The sequence below is a fragment of the Ahaetulla prasina genome, chromosome 11, assembly GCF_028640845.1.
Source record: "Ahaetulla prasina isolate Xishuangbanna chromosome 11, ASM2864084v1, whole genome shotgun sequence".
NCBI classification, from domain to species: Eukaryota; Metazoa; Chordata; class Lepidosauria; order Squamata; family Colubridae; genus Ahaetulla; species Ahaetulla prasina.
In genome coordinates, this window is record NC_080549.1 from 23706139 (window position 1) to 23722969 (window position 16831).

A 16831-nucleotide genomic window follows, 5' to 3' on the forward strand; every position below is an offset into this window, starting at 1 on the left:
AAGTCAAGGTCTTTTTGAAGGGTAGCTGTATTGTTGGTAGTGTTAAATAGTTTGACATCATCAGCGAAAAGAACACAATTACTTTTAATATGGTCATAGAGATCATTAATGTATAATATGAAGAGTGTTGGTCCAAGAACACTGCCTTGGGGAACGCCGCTATTGACAGAACAGGATTTGATAGAGGAGGGGTCTGGAGATGTCGTAGGATTTTAGTTTTAGGAGAAGTTTGTCATGTATCACTGAGTCAAAAGCTTTACAGAAGTCTATGTAAATTGCATCTATTGTTTTGCCTTGATCAAGATTTGGGTCTCCCCACGGTTAATTGGCAGCTTCCCCACTACAAACCACGTTGGACCACTCTTATCTTTGGAGTAGCAACTAGTGAAGCTTCATTATTTATCTGGCCCCCTTGAGCTGATAAAACTCAACTATGAAAAAGATCTTCCTGAAGCCGTATGGCCCAAACATCTGCTTCCTCCTTTTTTTCTTTAACTTTTTGGTGACAATGTAGAGCAGTGGAAATGCGGCTTGGGGAGGGGGGGTTGCTTTCTTTTTTTCTTTTTCTTTTCTTTTCTCTCAAGGGGAAGTTTGAGGCTCTCCGTTTAAAGAATGTCTGGGTTTCTCTCAAAGTTTGCCATTTGTTTGTTCCTCCTTCCTCCCCTCCCTCTCGCCTTCCTGAAGGGGGAACGGATATGAAGGCATTGAAACTCAGGCAGAATTTCCTTGACTGACTTGGAGGCCTTTGGGAAAACACTGCTTCGGTCTTGAGCTTTTACTCCCTCAGCAAAACAATGGTCCAGATGGCCAGCCTGTCCTTTTCCTGCTCCGCAACAGAAAGGACAGATGGGAGCAGTTGTTTCAGGAATCACAATCCCATTTAATGTTCTCTGAGTCCTGTAAGACAATGAGTGTGTCATGCAGTGCGGTCAGCTAATTCTGGGGCTACTTATGGACAAGATCCTCTGTGCTACGGCAGATGATATGGGAAGCTGCAGCTGACAAGGGTTGGCCTCTCAATGCTTCCTAAAGCATCTTTGCAGTGGCTGAAGTCACATATTTCCTGGGATTCCCCCCCTCCCCGTTTGTTCAAAAGAGCCAGTTTAGTAATTAAGGCACCAGCTATCATATCATCTGTAGTCCTTCTCTTCATTATGGTAGACATATCTTGTTCCCTTAATTGTCCATCATGTGTTTTGTACTTCCAGTCCCTTTATCATCTTCGAAAGAGTCTCAGCATTTTTTAAAAATTATACATAATATTCCAAGTGTGGCCTCACTAGTGTGGTACCACTACCATTAACCATAAACCGTTACCTATCTGATCTATTGCAAAATCTGTACAGACATGCAGAATCCATCCATCCATCCATCCAATTTCTATAGCCACCCATCTCAATCAATGACTCTGGGGGCTTACTGTATATTCCAGAAATGTATGTCTCTTACAACAAGACAGACTCCCAATTATACAAACATTCTATTCTCCAGTTTGAACTCTAGTATTATTAGAACTCTGTCTAAATCCTGTGTTGCTGTGTGAAAACAAATTCTGCATTTCTTATGATTTTTTTTATTCATTATGCATCTCTATGCCATTTTTATCTTTATTCTATTTTATTCTGTAAATTTTTGATTTGGATCAATGACTAACCTTGAGATAAAAGTCCACTATTTTCAGTTTTTGCCCAGTAGATGTCCTGATTTAAAATAACAGATAGGAGCACAGTAATTTCTGACAGATTAGGGAATAAAACTTCGAAGACCAACCAGACCAGCTAGTCTGGGACACATTGAGAAAAATTGGAGGTTGGAGGAACAAGACAGTAGAGAGAACATAGAATAATAGAATTGAAAGGGATCTTGGAAGTGTTCTAGTCTAAGCCCCTGCTCGAGCAGAAAACCCTATACCATTTCAGATAAATGATTGTCTAGTCTCATTTTGAAAGTCTCCAGTGATGGCGCACCACAACTTTTGAAGCCAAACTATTCCATGGGTTGATTGCTCTCACTGTTAGGAAATTTCTCCTTAGTTCTTCTAGGTTGCTTCTCTCTTTGGTTTGTTTCCATCCATTGTTTCTTGTCTTGCTTTCTGATGCTTTGGAAAATAGCTAAAATAACTCCTTGTCTTTGTAGGAGTCCCTCAAATATTGGAACTGTGCTCGCATGTCTTTTCTAGTCCTTCTTTTCAGAAAAAGTGAAGAAAATAGAGCTGTTAATCAGCCAATTATTTCAAAGCATGGACTAATTTATTTCTTGTTTCTCTGTATGACTGATTGATTACAGGTACCATCAAATCAGTGTCAATTCTTAATAACTATGTAGATGGACTTTCTCCATAGCAACCTGTCCTAATTTGGTTCTTCTGGTCTTCCAAGGGTGCTTCTAGTGCAGCTGTAATGAGTCCTTCCACCTTGCTGTTGGTTGTCCTTCTTTCGTTCCAACTTTCCTAGCATTAGAGCCTTTTCTAGAGAGCTTAGTCTTTGCATAATATATCAAAAATTATGATAATTTGAGCCAGATCATTTGTGCTGGAAGTGAGAACTCTGAGTTTTAGATTCAGCAGCTGCTATTTGCTAAGGAAAAGTATACCCTTTAGTGTAACATAGTGATAGCAAACATCATGACTTTCTCTGCCTGATAGAAGGTGTATCACTGGTCAATGCTGGTTCCTTTTTCTTTCCATCAAATTCTGCTTCTTTGGACGGATGGAAGTATTTCCTGATTCCTTAAGCAAGTATCTGTGAAATATTAATTCAGGAAGGAAGTAATGGTGGTGTGTTTGCTCAGGATCTCATGAATTCTGGTTCATGAATCTAATGAATCAAATGAACCTTTGATATTGTTGAAGTAAGGATTCAGTTGTTAGACTATTTTTGGACATGGAACATTTCTTTTTTATATAACTTTATGTTTTGAGGCAGAAAGCTTAACTGGATTATTTGCTGTTTCCTCCTCAGGTTCTGCAAAGGAGACACTTTTTGTGACAATGGAGGCCTGACATTTGGACCTGAGTGTTACCATTAGAAGTATGGAACTTATTGACCATTGCCAACATGGTTGCTCTACTCCAGTTCCAAATGGATATGGAACCAAGAATTTTCAAGCCAACCCAAAGGAAAGATGTACCGAACAGACGTATCCTAATCCAGGTGCCATTGGTGACCCTGGCAAAGAGGATGTGGGCAAGAATAAGAAGAAGGCCAGGGGCAGCTGGATTTGGAATTTTGTTGGCCGCAAGAAAGGATCCTCCATGAACCCCAAGCGGCCCCAATCCATGATATTCCTTGGAGATCACGTGGAGATCATGGAGCAGAATCGTAAGATGTCTTTCATGGAAAGAATGAGATCCTATAAGAAGCTACGGTCTTCTGGTCTATCCAGAAATACATCCAAAGCAAAGGCTATCATAATCTCGGTGGAAACTCAAGAAGATCTTGAACAAAAAGCACTCCATAGGATTAGAAAGCTCAGTGATGGCCAGCGGCCTTACCGTCATTCCTATGCTGGCTTCATTGAGGACTTGGATTCTTCATTTGAGGATATTGAACTAAACAGCTGTGTGTTAGATATTGAATCCAGCGAAAACAAATGGCACAGGGGGCTAGAGCTGGGAGTCAGTAGTAGCAATGCTGATAATTATTGTTACAACATGTTGGCTCAGAAAAATGTGGCCCCTGAATTTGAAAAAACTCCAGAGTCTCTGGATGCTGAAGGACATTCTCAAACAAGAGATGCTCCGGTAGCTCCTGAGAATAAGAAAGGAAGAAGTTCTGAGGTCTGGGGATATCTAAAGGGGGTTTCATTGACAGGCAAGGACTGTTCCAAGTTGGAGAACTCCACTGCAGAACCGGGTCTTCAGAGTTTGAAAAACGCAATGGAGACTCCTCCTCCTTATCTTGCTTTCGCTGCAGGATGCAAAGACAATGTTGGCCAGACTAAAAAGCCTGGCCATGGAGGGAAGGGAAATCATTTTGGTGGTGTCCTTAGGTTTTTTAATAGCGTGGCTGGGGCAGCTAGGAAATGGCGGGGATCTTCCAAGACATTTTCTCAGGATGAACCACAACAAATCTCCGACTGTGCACCGCAAAGGCTGGAGCGATCTCATAGAAGGCAGCCTTTGATCATTGCGAATGATAATGCTAACAGTTTCTCATTAACTAGACTGTCACCCGATTCTGAGATGTGGGATGACCCTAGTTCCAAAATCTCAGCTGGTCAAGCTCTGCTCCAAGGAGATACCAATGCTGAGATGTCTCATGAAGCCTTGAAGGACCACAGCAGTGAAAGACCTTGTTCATCTCTTAGGAAAAGTATGCCATCTTTTCCCTACTCAGAATGTCCAAATAATTGTCTGGTTCTCAATGGACACAGCTTACATACAGAACTGCTACAGAAGCAGAAGATTCTTCCTAACAAATTAAGTGATGAGGACCCAGGTTCTGCTCCAGGAGATCCCTGGATTTTGCCTCCTTGGGACCCAGAGAATACCCGGTCCTCTATTGCGGTTTCAGCAGATTCCCAGAGCTTGGATACAGAAGATTTAAAGTCTCAAGACCTGATAAAGGTCGAGATGGACATTGCAGGCCTGGAAAAGGATTCTTCTTTGAATTGTGAGGAATGGTGTGATAGTGAAATGGATATCAAAGTGGTGTGTACTTCTGCCGAGGATTTTAATGCCCTCACAAGTATAGCAGATACTCCAGATTTGGAGGAGGGATTAATAGATAACCAGATGTCCAAGCGGGCTCTAGGAGAAGACCCTCGCCATGCCAGTGTGCAAGGAAATAACCCGGGGTATGCAAGGACTTTGCCAAATGTTGGTGTTTCAGGTTCCTCTGCAGAAACTCGGAGTTTAGGAAGTATTTTGGAGGACGTTCGCAATCCTTGCATACCACTAGCCTGCTCATGCCACAGTCAGCAGGTCCTAGATCAAGAACGTTCTTCTATCAGAGCAAATGGCAGCACTTTTCTGCTACGACAGCCATGGAAATCCCGAGAAACGGAACATTTTAAGTGCGGGAATGTTTATTACCCTATTCAGATGAGCTTATGTACAATTGTCTCCCTCAATGAGTTAAACAACGGAAAGGTAAGATCCTGTTCGGTCTGATGATCAGTTTTAACTACTTTCTCTTTTTTTTTTTTTTGTTTACATTTATACCCCGCCCTTCTCCGAAGACTCAGGGCGGCTTACAGTGTATAAGGCAATAGTCTCATCCTATTTGTATATTTATATACAAAGTCAACTTATTGCCCCCAACAATCTGGGTCCTCATTTTACCTACCTTATAAAGGATGGAAGGCTGAGTCAACCTTGGGCCTGGTGGGACTTGAACCTGCAGTAATTGCAGGCTGCTGTGTTCTTAATAACAGGCCTTACCAGCCTGAGCTAAACCGGCCCCTCTTAACTGTTAAATGAAGCTGTGCAGGCAGTCCTTGATTTACAACCATTCATTTAGTGACCGATGTTACAACGACACTGGAAAAGGGACTTAACAACCATTGCAGCATCCCCATGGTCACATGACCAAATTTCAGGCACTCAGCAACTGGCAACGTATTTACAATGGTTGCGGTGTCCTGTGATCCCCAACCACCTTCTGACAAGCAAAGGCAATGGAGGAAGCCAGATTAGCACAATGGCCACTTGATTCACTTCATTGAATGGTTCACTTAACAACCATTGCAAAAAAAAAAGTTATAAAATCAGGCACATCTCACTTAACCACTTTGCTTAGCAGTGGAAATTCTGGTCCCAATTGTGGTCATAAGTCAAGGACTACCCGTAGTGCAGTGTTTCACAACCTTGGCTGGACCTCAACTCCCAGAATTCTCCAGCCAACAAAATGAAGTTGCCAAGATTGAGAAAAAATTGCTAGAGTGAGTTTGATAGAAAGCAGTGATGTATGAAGAGGGGTTTCACCCTGGGGTATTTCTTGAACTGGTTTCTTCAAACTCACAGATTTATGGTTTTTAATAATTTTTTCTTAACGTCCTGGTTCTAGTATTCATGGCAGGTTTCTTTCTGCACTCCATAGGTCGTCTAATATAGTGCGACACAATTGGGCCCAAAATTTATGTTGCTAAGCGAGGCTGTTAAGTAAATTTTGCCCCATTTTATGACCTTCCTTGTCACAGTTGTTAAGTGAATCTGACTCCCCATTGACTTTGCTTGTCAGGTGGTTGCAAAAGGGAATCTAATGAGTGCAGGACGCTGCAAGCGTTATAAACATGGGTCAGTTGCCAACTATCGGAATTTTAATCACGTGATTATAGGGATGCTTGGAATGGTTGTAAGTATGAAGAACGGTCATAAGTCTCTTTTCAGTGCCATTGTAACTTTGAATTGTCACTAATTGAACTGTTATAAATCAACCTGTAGTTAATTTGACTTTATAGTGTGCTTTTTTCTGATATTGGTAAAAATAGAATAGAATAGAATAGAATAGAATTTTATTGGCCAAGTGTGATTGGACACACAAGGAATTTGTCTTGGTGCATATGCTCTCAGTGTACATAAAAGAAAAGATACGTTCATCAAGGTACAACATTTACAACACAATTGATGATCAATATATCAATATAAATCATAAGGATTGCCAGCAACAAGTTATAGTCATACAGTCATAAGTGGAAAGAGATTGGTGATGGGAACTATGAAACGATTAATAGTAGTGCAGATTCAGTAAATAGTCTGACAGTGTTGAGGGAATTATTTGTTTAGCAGAGTGATGGCCTTTGGGAAAAAACTGTTCTTGTGTCTAGTTGTTCTGGTGTGCAGTGCTCTATAGCGTCGTTTTGAGGGTAGGAGTTGAAACAGTTTATGTCCAGGATGCGAGGGATCTGCAAATATTTTCACGGCCCTCTTCTTGATTCGTGCAGTATACAGGTCCTCAATGGAAGGCAATGGAATAAAAATAAAAATCAGTGTATTTCCATTCCCCCCTCCCCAAAAAAGCTTGGAAAAACTAACTCAAGAAACCATCTTCAAGCACCGTCGCCAGCCACAATAAGTGAAGTGCGAAAATACTTGCCTGTACTAGCAGACAGTATTGTCGTCCTCCCATTGTTAATATGGACTTTAAAAAAACGAAAACCCATTCGCCGTTGTTTATGTTCAGCAATGCGGATATTTTCTGGCTTTGCTTTTTCCTGCATCCCATAATAGCTACAAGTGGTCCACCGGTTGCAGAACTTCTTTCTTTCATCGTGGTCTTGAAGTGCCCTCTGCAGGTTGACTGTTAAATGTGGATTTTTTAGGAATTAGAGAAGCAGATTTTCTCTCCCTCATTTTGGTGTATTAAGATTTTGTCCCTAGTTTTCAGCCCAAAGTAATTTAACCCCTGCTGACCTAACTGAGAGAAGAGTTTTAATGTCAAGAGGTCCTTCAGGAGCAGTCTCTTCTTTATTTCAGTCTCTACTGTTGATATTTGAACCAAAGGCACTTTTTCAGAAAATGTTTTCAAAGAAAAAACCCAAGAAAGTCCAGTTGCCTTCTGGAAAAGAACATTTGGGACAACCATGGCCTGAATGACTGAGAGTCTCCATAGAATTCATTTTTTCCCCCCAAGATGGCGCCGCCAAAGGCTGCCTCAGTGAAATGCTCTCAACTATCATTAAATGTTGTACCTTACGATTCTTGATGAAGGTATCTTTTCCTTTATGTACACTGAGAGCATATGCACCAAAGACAAATTCCTTGTGTGTCCAATCACACTTGGCCAATAAAAAATTCCATTCCATTCCATTCCATTCCATTCTAATGACTTTGCTTAACAACTGTCTCTGGTGATTCTCAATCAACCATGTCTGACTGAGACATGGTTGTCTCAGACGTACTTTTTCAAAAGGCAGCTGGACTTTCTTACCCTTTTCCTTGAAAATGTTTCACTTCAAATCCAGGAAGTTTTTTCATAATATTTTCAAGGAAAAAAACCAAAACAGTACAGTTGCCTTTTGGAAAATCACCTTTCCAAAACCATGACCTGGATGATTGAGAATCTCCATAGATGCTGATATTTGAACTTGGTCCTGACTCCTGGTTCATCAATGAAATCCTGGGCCATAATGTATTGTATTTATTTTTGCAACATCCTTGTCCCACCCCTTGGCCAAGTGGTCTTCACTCATCCTTAAGTTAGAACTGAGTTGCCCAACTGGAAGATGTGTAGATTTCAACTCCTAGAATTTCCCATCCACTCATTTTAAAGTTGCCAAGATTAGGAAACCCTGAGTTAGAAGAAACCATAGTAGCATGAAATATAGTTGTTGGTCATTGTTCTTCCTTGGGTCTTGCAGCTGCTGAGTTCCCCCAGCCGTCAAACCTAACAACATTTCTCCGCTTTGAAATTGTCTTTGGACAGCATCAAATATGAGGCAAAAAGTATCTTTAATAATGGAATGATTAAGGAGAACAAGTGTGTCTTCTTGATGATCTGGAGATGAGATGAAGGCAATGCTATGGGAACATGACAAAAGAAACATGTTTTTCCATGGTGAGGGTCACACAGGGGAAAAGTTCACACAAGGTGCTCCATTATGATTGCTTTAGCCATGGTTAATGAATCCCACATTTGGGTTATTTTTGTTAAGCCATGATTTATCTCAGGGATTGAATTCACTACATGTCAGTCAGCCCTGTTAATAGCTTGAGGCCATGTCTGGCCTGCGTCTGTATGATTATGTAAGAGAGCTGGATACAAAGCAATTTTATGTAGTGCTTCCATTAGTCAGCCAAACAGTTGATTGTATTATTCAATTCTCTGTAGTAGAAAATATTTCTACAAAGAGAAGAATGGGGACCTGGCTTGCCACACAAAGAATCAAAAGTCTTACATTGAATCTAGGATTTCCGGCAGAGAGGAAATAGTTTGCCTGGTTTGTGTGTTTTATGCACACTCTTTCATTGGTGAAAAGTTAACACATTCTCAGTGCCGCTGTGATATCTAGTAAATAGGCTGTATGGCCGATAGATAAATACAATCTGAATGATCCCTCTGAGTGATGCACTAGGCTTTGGGGAGAAGAAAGGAATATTTTCAACTGCTAGGATTAAAGGAGACTTCTTCCCTTGTTTTTCATTCAATCCAACCCCTTGCTTGAGCAGGAGACCCTGTACCATTCCAGACAAATGGCTGTCCAGTCTCATTTTGAAAGCCTCCAGTGATGGAGCACCTACAACCTCTGCCGGCAAACCATTACACAGGTTAATTGTTCTCACCGTTAGGAAATTTCTCCTTAGTTCTAGGTTGCTTCTCTCCTTGGTTAATTTCCATCCATTATCTTGCCTTCTGGTGCTTTGGAAAATAGTTTGACCCCCTTGACTTTATAGGAGGCCCCTCAAATATTGGAATACTGCTATCATGTCTCCCCTAGTCCTTCTTTTTATTAGACTAGACATACCCAATACTGGTAAACATTCTTCATATGTTTTCGCCTCCAGCCCCTAATAATTGTTGTTGCTCTTCTCTGCATTTTATGTTGTGGTGACCAGAACTGGATGCAGTATTCCAAGAGTAGTCTTACTAAGGCTTTGTAAATTGGTACTAGAACTTCATGTGATCTTGATTCTATCCCTCAATTAATGCAGCCTAGGATTGCATTGGCTTTTTTGCTTGCTGCCGCACATTGTTGGCTCCTATTTAAGGGATTGTCCACTAGGACACCGAGATCCCTCTCACAGTTCTTTCCAACCCCATGGCAGGTTGAAAGGAAATTCTGTGATTGGGTCTACGGTCTACCTCTAGCATATCACCTGTCAGGGTTCCAAGTAATAAGTCCCATTCAATAAGAACTCTGAGGCAGACGATTGCCTCAAAAAACATTTTATTAGGACATATCAAACTGGCAACTTCCTGGTGGAAAACTGGTTCTAATTTGGTGCTGGTTTCCCCCCTTAATTAAAAGTAAAACTGCATCATTTCCCCTCTCAGAGTCTCAGTGACATGATCCAATCAGCATACAGTCCAATTGCAGGATGACCTTAGCCTCCATCCTGCAGACACCTGCATGAGCTTCCTTGATTTCCAGGGGAAAGAATTTCATTTAGACTACAACACTGCAGCTAATATCTACCAATCCCCTCCCTAGCCCCTTCTATGTGTGTCAGCCCTGAAGCCAGGAGAAAAGAAACCTCTCTAGCAACTACACAATAAGAAAATGGCCACAGTTCGGCCAGCTTTGGGGCTGACATCACCTCTTCTAAGCAGTATTGCTATTTTGGGATGTCTGAATGACAGGCTGGAAGCCCACTTCTTAGAACCCCTCCTGGCAACATTAAGCTGTGCCCATCCTATTCAATTCCTTGTCAATGCTGCCAATTGCCGGTTCAATTCAAAATTGAATCTGAGGCATGTTTTCCCTTGGAGCCAGTTCCATGAACAAGCTCCTGAATAACCATATTGGTCCAATATACAGGTGGACCTTGAAATATGACCACAATGGGGCCTTCCCATTATGGTTGCATGTTATGATGGTTGTGAAATGGGTCGGTCATCATACCGACCCAATTTTGCATAATTTTTTTGTGAAGGTCATTAAGTGACTACTTAAAGCAAATGTTGTAGTCATTAAGCAAACCAGTGGTTTGCTATGGATGTAGTTTTGCTAAAAACCGGAAATGCAAATTTTTGGTAAAATGTTGTCACGTGATTCTGGGATGCTGCAAACTGTTGCAAATGTGACCCTGTTGCTGAGCATCTGAAATTCAGTCAGGTGACTGCAGAGGGTGTCTGATCATGGGAACTTCAAATTTGGGTTGCAAGCCTCCTTTTTCAGGTCAGTCATAACCTGGAATGGTTGTTAAGTGACTGGACATTAGGAGTACTTGAATTGGAATTGACCAGCAGTGCAGGACTGCCTCCATTGAGTTTAGGAGATGAAGATCACATCACACACTGAGTTGTAATGATCAGAAGTGGTGTATTTACAGGCTACAGTTGCTAGTTCACTCTTTTCTATTTTTAAAATTAGTTTATCAAAATATAAAATATAGTGGTGTCTTGATCATCGTCATTACTCCTCAAGCAGTCGAGTACTGAGGTACCAGAGTACAAAGAAAAATGAAATTAGTGGGAAAATAACAACAGTGCTTAGACTTTTACACCTCTTCATAGTGCTTTACAGCACTCTCTAAGCACTTTATAAGTCAATGTATTGCGCACAACGAATAGGGGAAAAGGGGAAAAAGAAAGAAAAGCATTGACTTCTTACTCTTTTTAGCACCATGGAATAAGATAATAACACTACAGCCTCAACTTTTTACTTTTACATGCTTAGATATACCAGCCATTTCTACAACAAACCTTTCTAGTCAGCAAAATCCAAAATCAACAGCATTTTTTTTCTACCTCAAGCACGAAGTTCAGAAGTGGTTTCTAAGTGGAAGCAAAGTTAGCTGTATTCTTTTTCTTTGATTATGGCAGTCAATTTAGCTATCTTTGCTAATTATATCAGTTTTGCTGGTAGGTCATTCATTGTGGTAATTAATTAATCTTTCCATTTTTGTGCATAGAATAATTTGTTTATTCATGTCAGATGCATCAGAATTAAAATAAGGCATGCTGTATAATATAACGTTTAAAATATAAAATGTAACATTTAAAATATGTACAAATTTAACAGATCTTGCCCAGAAACTAGCAACATTAATTGCATTCTGTCACGGTGTCATGAAATCCTCAAGTGTGCACTGATTAAGACACAAAGGCCAGGTATACATATGTGTTGTTGTCTGCGTGTCACCACAATCACAAAGGGCAGAAGTCACCGGATAGTCCCATTTGCTGAGAGTGTCTCTGGATCTTGATGTACCTGTGCACAGCCTATTCAACAATTTCCATACTGCCCAGCTCTCATCAGACCAGGTGCTGTTTATTCCATTCAGTTGTGGTCCATAGAACAGTCGTTGGGTCACTCTTTATGAATTTCTACCTGACCATCATTCCTCTCCATGAGAGAGAGAAAAACAGATGACTAAATCTTGTGTATTTTTTGCACTAAACTCAAAGTAAGATGTTTGCTGTCTCTCTTTCTTCCATTGTGAGTTGCTTCCTTTCTAATCTAATAATGAATTGTGTCTTTCTTGACATTAATTGAAAGCAGCTCATTGATTGATTGATTTTCCCTGTGTTTGGAAGTTAGTGTGGAGGGACAAATCTCTTAATTGAGTTTATTTTGCTGTTATCTCTTTATTTCCTCTAGCAAGTTCATTTTGTTGTGGGACCTTTATCATTTTCTGAAAAAAAGAAGTTCCTTTTAGGGTGAAATGATAGGTTTTGAGTGTTTCATTTTTCAAAACGGCAGAAATGTGCAAAAGGGCCGGATTTTGACCATGGGCTTGTGGTTTCCATTTTGACTTTGTTGGACCCTTATCCCGGTTCCTTCTGAATCAAGGAACGTGCCAACCTCCAGCTTGATCCCCTTGGCGTTACAATTTAATACACATGACCAGAGCAATCTCACATTTCCTCTAAAACAAAAAATCATCTCCCATGAAAGAAATGGCTAAATAAAGACTTTCCAATTTTGTTGCCACAGGCAATAGCATTTCTTTTACGTTTTGTATGCTGTTCCTCACCCATCGAAAAATGCTGCATCTGCTTGAGGGTAAGAAATGTGACATGATACAGCAAAGGAGATGGAAAATTAAATAAAGTATTGCTCTTCACTCATTCCGGTTCAGTGTTTCTCAAAGTGAGTCATTTGAGCTGGGTTTTGTAATCCCAGTGAAGGTCAACCCACTAGTACCAAGACCTTGAAGATGGAGATAACCTAAGGTTGCTCCTTAGTCTTCTGCTCACGTTGCTTCTGCTGCCGCTGCTGTTGCCCATCGGTTGCAGATAAATCTGACAATTTTCCTTTTGGGGAAATGTTGTTGAAGGGGAGCAACTGTCCAGTTGCCATGTGACTTTTGGTGCCTAGAGGCAAGAGGTTGATGAGTGAAGCAGAAGGAAGCTTGCATGCAGAATGCAAAGCAGTCGACTCTGGAGGTAGTAGCCTAAGAGGGTATAGTTGCAACTGAAGCCATCTGTGAAATCTTGTCCTGAAAGCTCTCTGCTGCCTGGCCTCAATACCTCAGCAGAATTAGAAAATAAAGCCATTGAAAACAAAATGAGGGATTAGTGAAGCAGCTCCTCACTGAAGTTAGAAATTGTGTTGTCTTTTTCCTTTTTGGTCCTGGAGAAGTGTGGCTTTGCTAGCGCTGATTATTAGCATAATAGCACTGATGGTGTTACCTAGTTGGGTAATGAAACATCTGCAAGAAACCACCAAGCTTGCAGTATTTCCTGTTGTGTTTTTGAGAGATGGAGAAGTTTTAAAGACATGTTTATGTCTTAGAAATTATGGAGAGAGAAGACTTAACAAAACAGAATCATCTCCATATGCATTGGTTTTCTTGAAGAAGGACTCAGCAATGTTGCGTCTATAGAATCCCCAAATTCTGTAATTGGAGGAAAAGAGGGAAAGTTAAAAGCTTAAGATCTTAGTGATCTCACTCATATCCTATGACATTCTGAGCTGAGAATGGTGAACTATCATGGAGTATTGGACCTTTTGCAAGATCCAGTGGTTCAAGGAAATTTTCTAGATATGTGTTGTTTCTTGTGCCATCATGCTAAGGTTACTGAAAGGATTGTCAAAAATTAAGAGCGGGCTGGCAGCATCTTTTCAGACTAACATTATTAAAAGGCATTAGCTTTTGTGAGCTATAGTTCCCACCATCAGTTGCATAGATGGGCCAATTTGGGGTAGGCTTTGATGCATTTGCTGAAGTTTGCTAACAAAACCATATCTTTTTAAAAAATGCATTGGTCTAAAAAGCTGCTATCAAAAACTTTCTGATTTGAGGCTGCCAAAGACTCTCCTCCTACAATGTCTGAAAGGACTGTTGACTTAAAGACTGGAACCTAATAATGTAAAATAGAGGAAGGGGGGGAGAGAGGAAGGAGAGGAAGGAGAGGAAGGAGAAGAAAGGAAGAAGAAAGAAAGACAGAAAAAGAAAGAAAGAAGAGAGAGAGGGAGGGAGAGAAAGAAAAGAAAAGAAAGAAAGAAAGAAAGAAAGAAAGAAAGAAAGAAAGAAAGAAAGAAAGAAAGAAAGAAAGATGGATGAGTGTATGTTTGTTCCTGCTCATTGTCATTACTTTCTTGTTTGGGCCATTTCTTAAGTAAAAGCACTTTAACTGCACAAGAGATGATGGTATCTTTGAATGTGAGCAAATCCCACCTCAGTTGATGAAGATGTTACACATTGCATTTCAACACTCTGCTGCTCTTTCTTCTTGTACACGAGTGAAATGAAGATATCTTGGCATTTGGGGTGGTTTTTTTTTTACATTTTGTTAAAAAAAACCTTTGCAGTCATTTTGTCTTTACATCAATGTTCTCTCCCTTCCGTAGCCACGATCTCACCCTCTCTGCCCATCTCCAGCATCTCCTCCTCCATTCAAACTTTTTTTGGACCGATGTCACTCCCTCCCACTCTCCAAGAGCACCCCAATGGGATTGGATCAGCTGGAATGGAGACAGAAGCTCTTGATCAGCTCTGCTGGTAAGTCCCATTTTAATGGACCCTCCTAAGCCAGCTGTTGCCTTAAGAGGAAGCAGTGGGTAGAAGGTTGTGTGCTGTGTGAAATTTCCTAAGGGTTGTGCCTGATGTGCAAAAACCTGACTTTCGATTTCATGTGTGAATGCATGTTAAGAAAAGGGGCTAACGCTAGAAGATGGGGTTGGATTTTGGTGGCAGATCTGCTCATACAGGCTTCATGATGGCCATCTTGGGAGAATGCTGATGACACTTTCTGAAACTGCATCTCAGAAAGAGTGGAGGATTCTGTGCTACTTTTTCTTCAAAGCAATAATAAAACCTCACTTTTATGACCCTGTAATCCTGAGTTAGAGTCCTGGCGACTGCCTGGAGCTGAGCATTTACTGTCCGGATGCCCTTCCTGATGCCAGGTGGAATTCACAACAGATATTATTTTTTGCCACCCTAGGAGAGAAAAATCTGCGGCTACTTAGGATTGAACTCTTAACTTTCCGAAAGGGAGGCGAGTGTCCCCACTAGGCCACCTCACCACTCTTTCAAAGCGATATATTGGGCCGGTAAAATAAATTGCAAATCTTGTACAGGTAGTTTCAACCTACAACCATTGTTACGATGACATTGAAGAAAGTGACTTACAACTGGTTCCCATGCTTATAATTGTTGCAACATTCCCCATGGTCATTGTGATCAAAATTCAGGCACTTGGCAACTGTTATGAACAGATAGTCCTTGACTTATGACCATAACTGAGCCGAAAATGTATGTTGCTAAGTGAGAAATTAATTAAGTGAGTTTTGCCCCATTTTACAACTTTCCTTGCCACATTTGTTAAGTGAATCACTACAGTTGTTAAATTAGTAACACGGTTGTTAAATGAATCCGGTTTCCCCATTGAATTTGCTTGTCAGAAGGTTGTAAAAGGAGATCACATGATCCCAGGACACGGCAACTGTCATAAATGTGAGTCAGCATGTAAAGCATGTGACCATCGGGAAGCAACAGTCATAAGTGTAAAAAATGGTCATTTTTTGGTGTGTTGTAACTTTGAACGGTCACTAAGCAAACTGTTGCAAGTTGAGGACTACCTGTATTTATAATGGTTGCAGGGTAGTCACATGATTGCCATTTGCAACTTTTCCAGTGCCTTCTGACAAGCTGTCAGAGAAGGAAACCAGATTTGATTAACAACTGCATGATTCACTTAACAACCATGGCAAAAAGTCGTATGGTTGGGTGCAGCTTTCTTAACAGCTTCCTTGCTTTGCAATGGAAATTCTGGTCCCAATTGTGTTCGTAAGTCGCGGACTACCTGTAGTGTATGTCAGTCAGTCAAACATCTTCTCCTCTAGAATGGGGGCTCAGGCATGGCAGCTCCCAGCCCTTTCTCCTTTTTCATTGGATGTGCGTGTTCTGGAGTTATTCAAGAGCCGAGTCTTCATTGGATGAACTTGGTCCCCTTCGTTTGTTTGGGGCATTTTGGGTTTAACTTTTGTATGGTTCTGTTCTTCTAATTCACCTGGTTCATATTTATGATGGTTGCAGTGCCCCGGGGTCATGTGATCCCCTTTTGTGACCTTCTGATAAGCAAAGTCAATGGGGAAGCCAGATTCACTGTGTTACTAGTATAACTATTGCAGTGATTCACTTAACAACTATGGCATAATGGCTGTAAAATGGGACAAATCTCACTTAACAAATGTTTCACTTGCAACATAAACTGTGGGCTCAATTGTGGTTGTAACTCAATGACTACCTGTACTTTTCAAATTCTGGTGAATTTACATGGAATCAGAGCATTGTTTATCTAAACTGATTCTTAAAATCTCAGTTGGACATTCTTTGGATAATCTGTTCCCCATAATAGTAGACATGGAGAATATCTTTTTCCAATTTTTAAAAAAATATCAACTTACTCTATTATTCATCCTCACTGGAGTCATCTTATTCTGGAATGGAAATATAAAATAAGATGAAATGGGAACAGTTTCTCAAGGGGGATCAGAGCTTAGACTCCAGTTAGTAGAAATCTAGTTTGGTTCACTGCTGGTTTAGAGAGCAGGAGGGGGCATGGAGAGAGTGTAGGAGAGAAAGGGAGAGAGAAAGAGAGAGATGGATGGATGGATAGGTAGATATGGGGATAATGGAGAGTTAGATATAAACAAGATTGGTTAATTAATAATAAGATAATTGCAATAATTTCGACAATATCTTCAATATTATTAAACAACATCTGTCTATCCCAGATCCCTGGGAAGGATTCAGTGGGTACACAGACATGCCAAA

At 40.7% G+C, this 16831-nt stretch overlaps 1 protein-coding gene across 5 annotated transcripts in view; it reads left to right on the forward strand.

Annotated features, from left to right (window-relative positions):
• ARHGEF9 (Cdc42 guanine nucleotide exchange factor 9) overlaps positions 1-16831 on the forward strand; it is a 369419-nt gene that overhangs the window by 33487 nt on the left and 319101 nt on the right. For 4 of the 5 annotated variants that reach the window (XM_058154714.1, XM_058154711.1, XM_058154713.1 and 1 more), the window contains exons 2-3: positions 2961-5092; positions 14401-14551. In XM_058154714.1, coding sequence (XP_058010697.1) covers positions 3032-5092; positions 14401-14551 — 2212 coding nt within the window. In that variant the 5' untranslated portion in view covers positions 2961-3031. The remainder of the gene's footprint in view (positions 1-2960; positions 5093-14400; positions 14552-16831) is intronic. The other variant, XM_058154715.1, reaches the window with a different exon arrangement.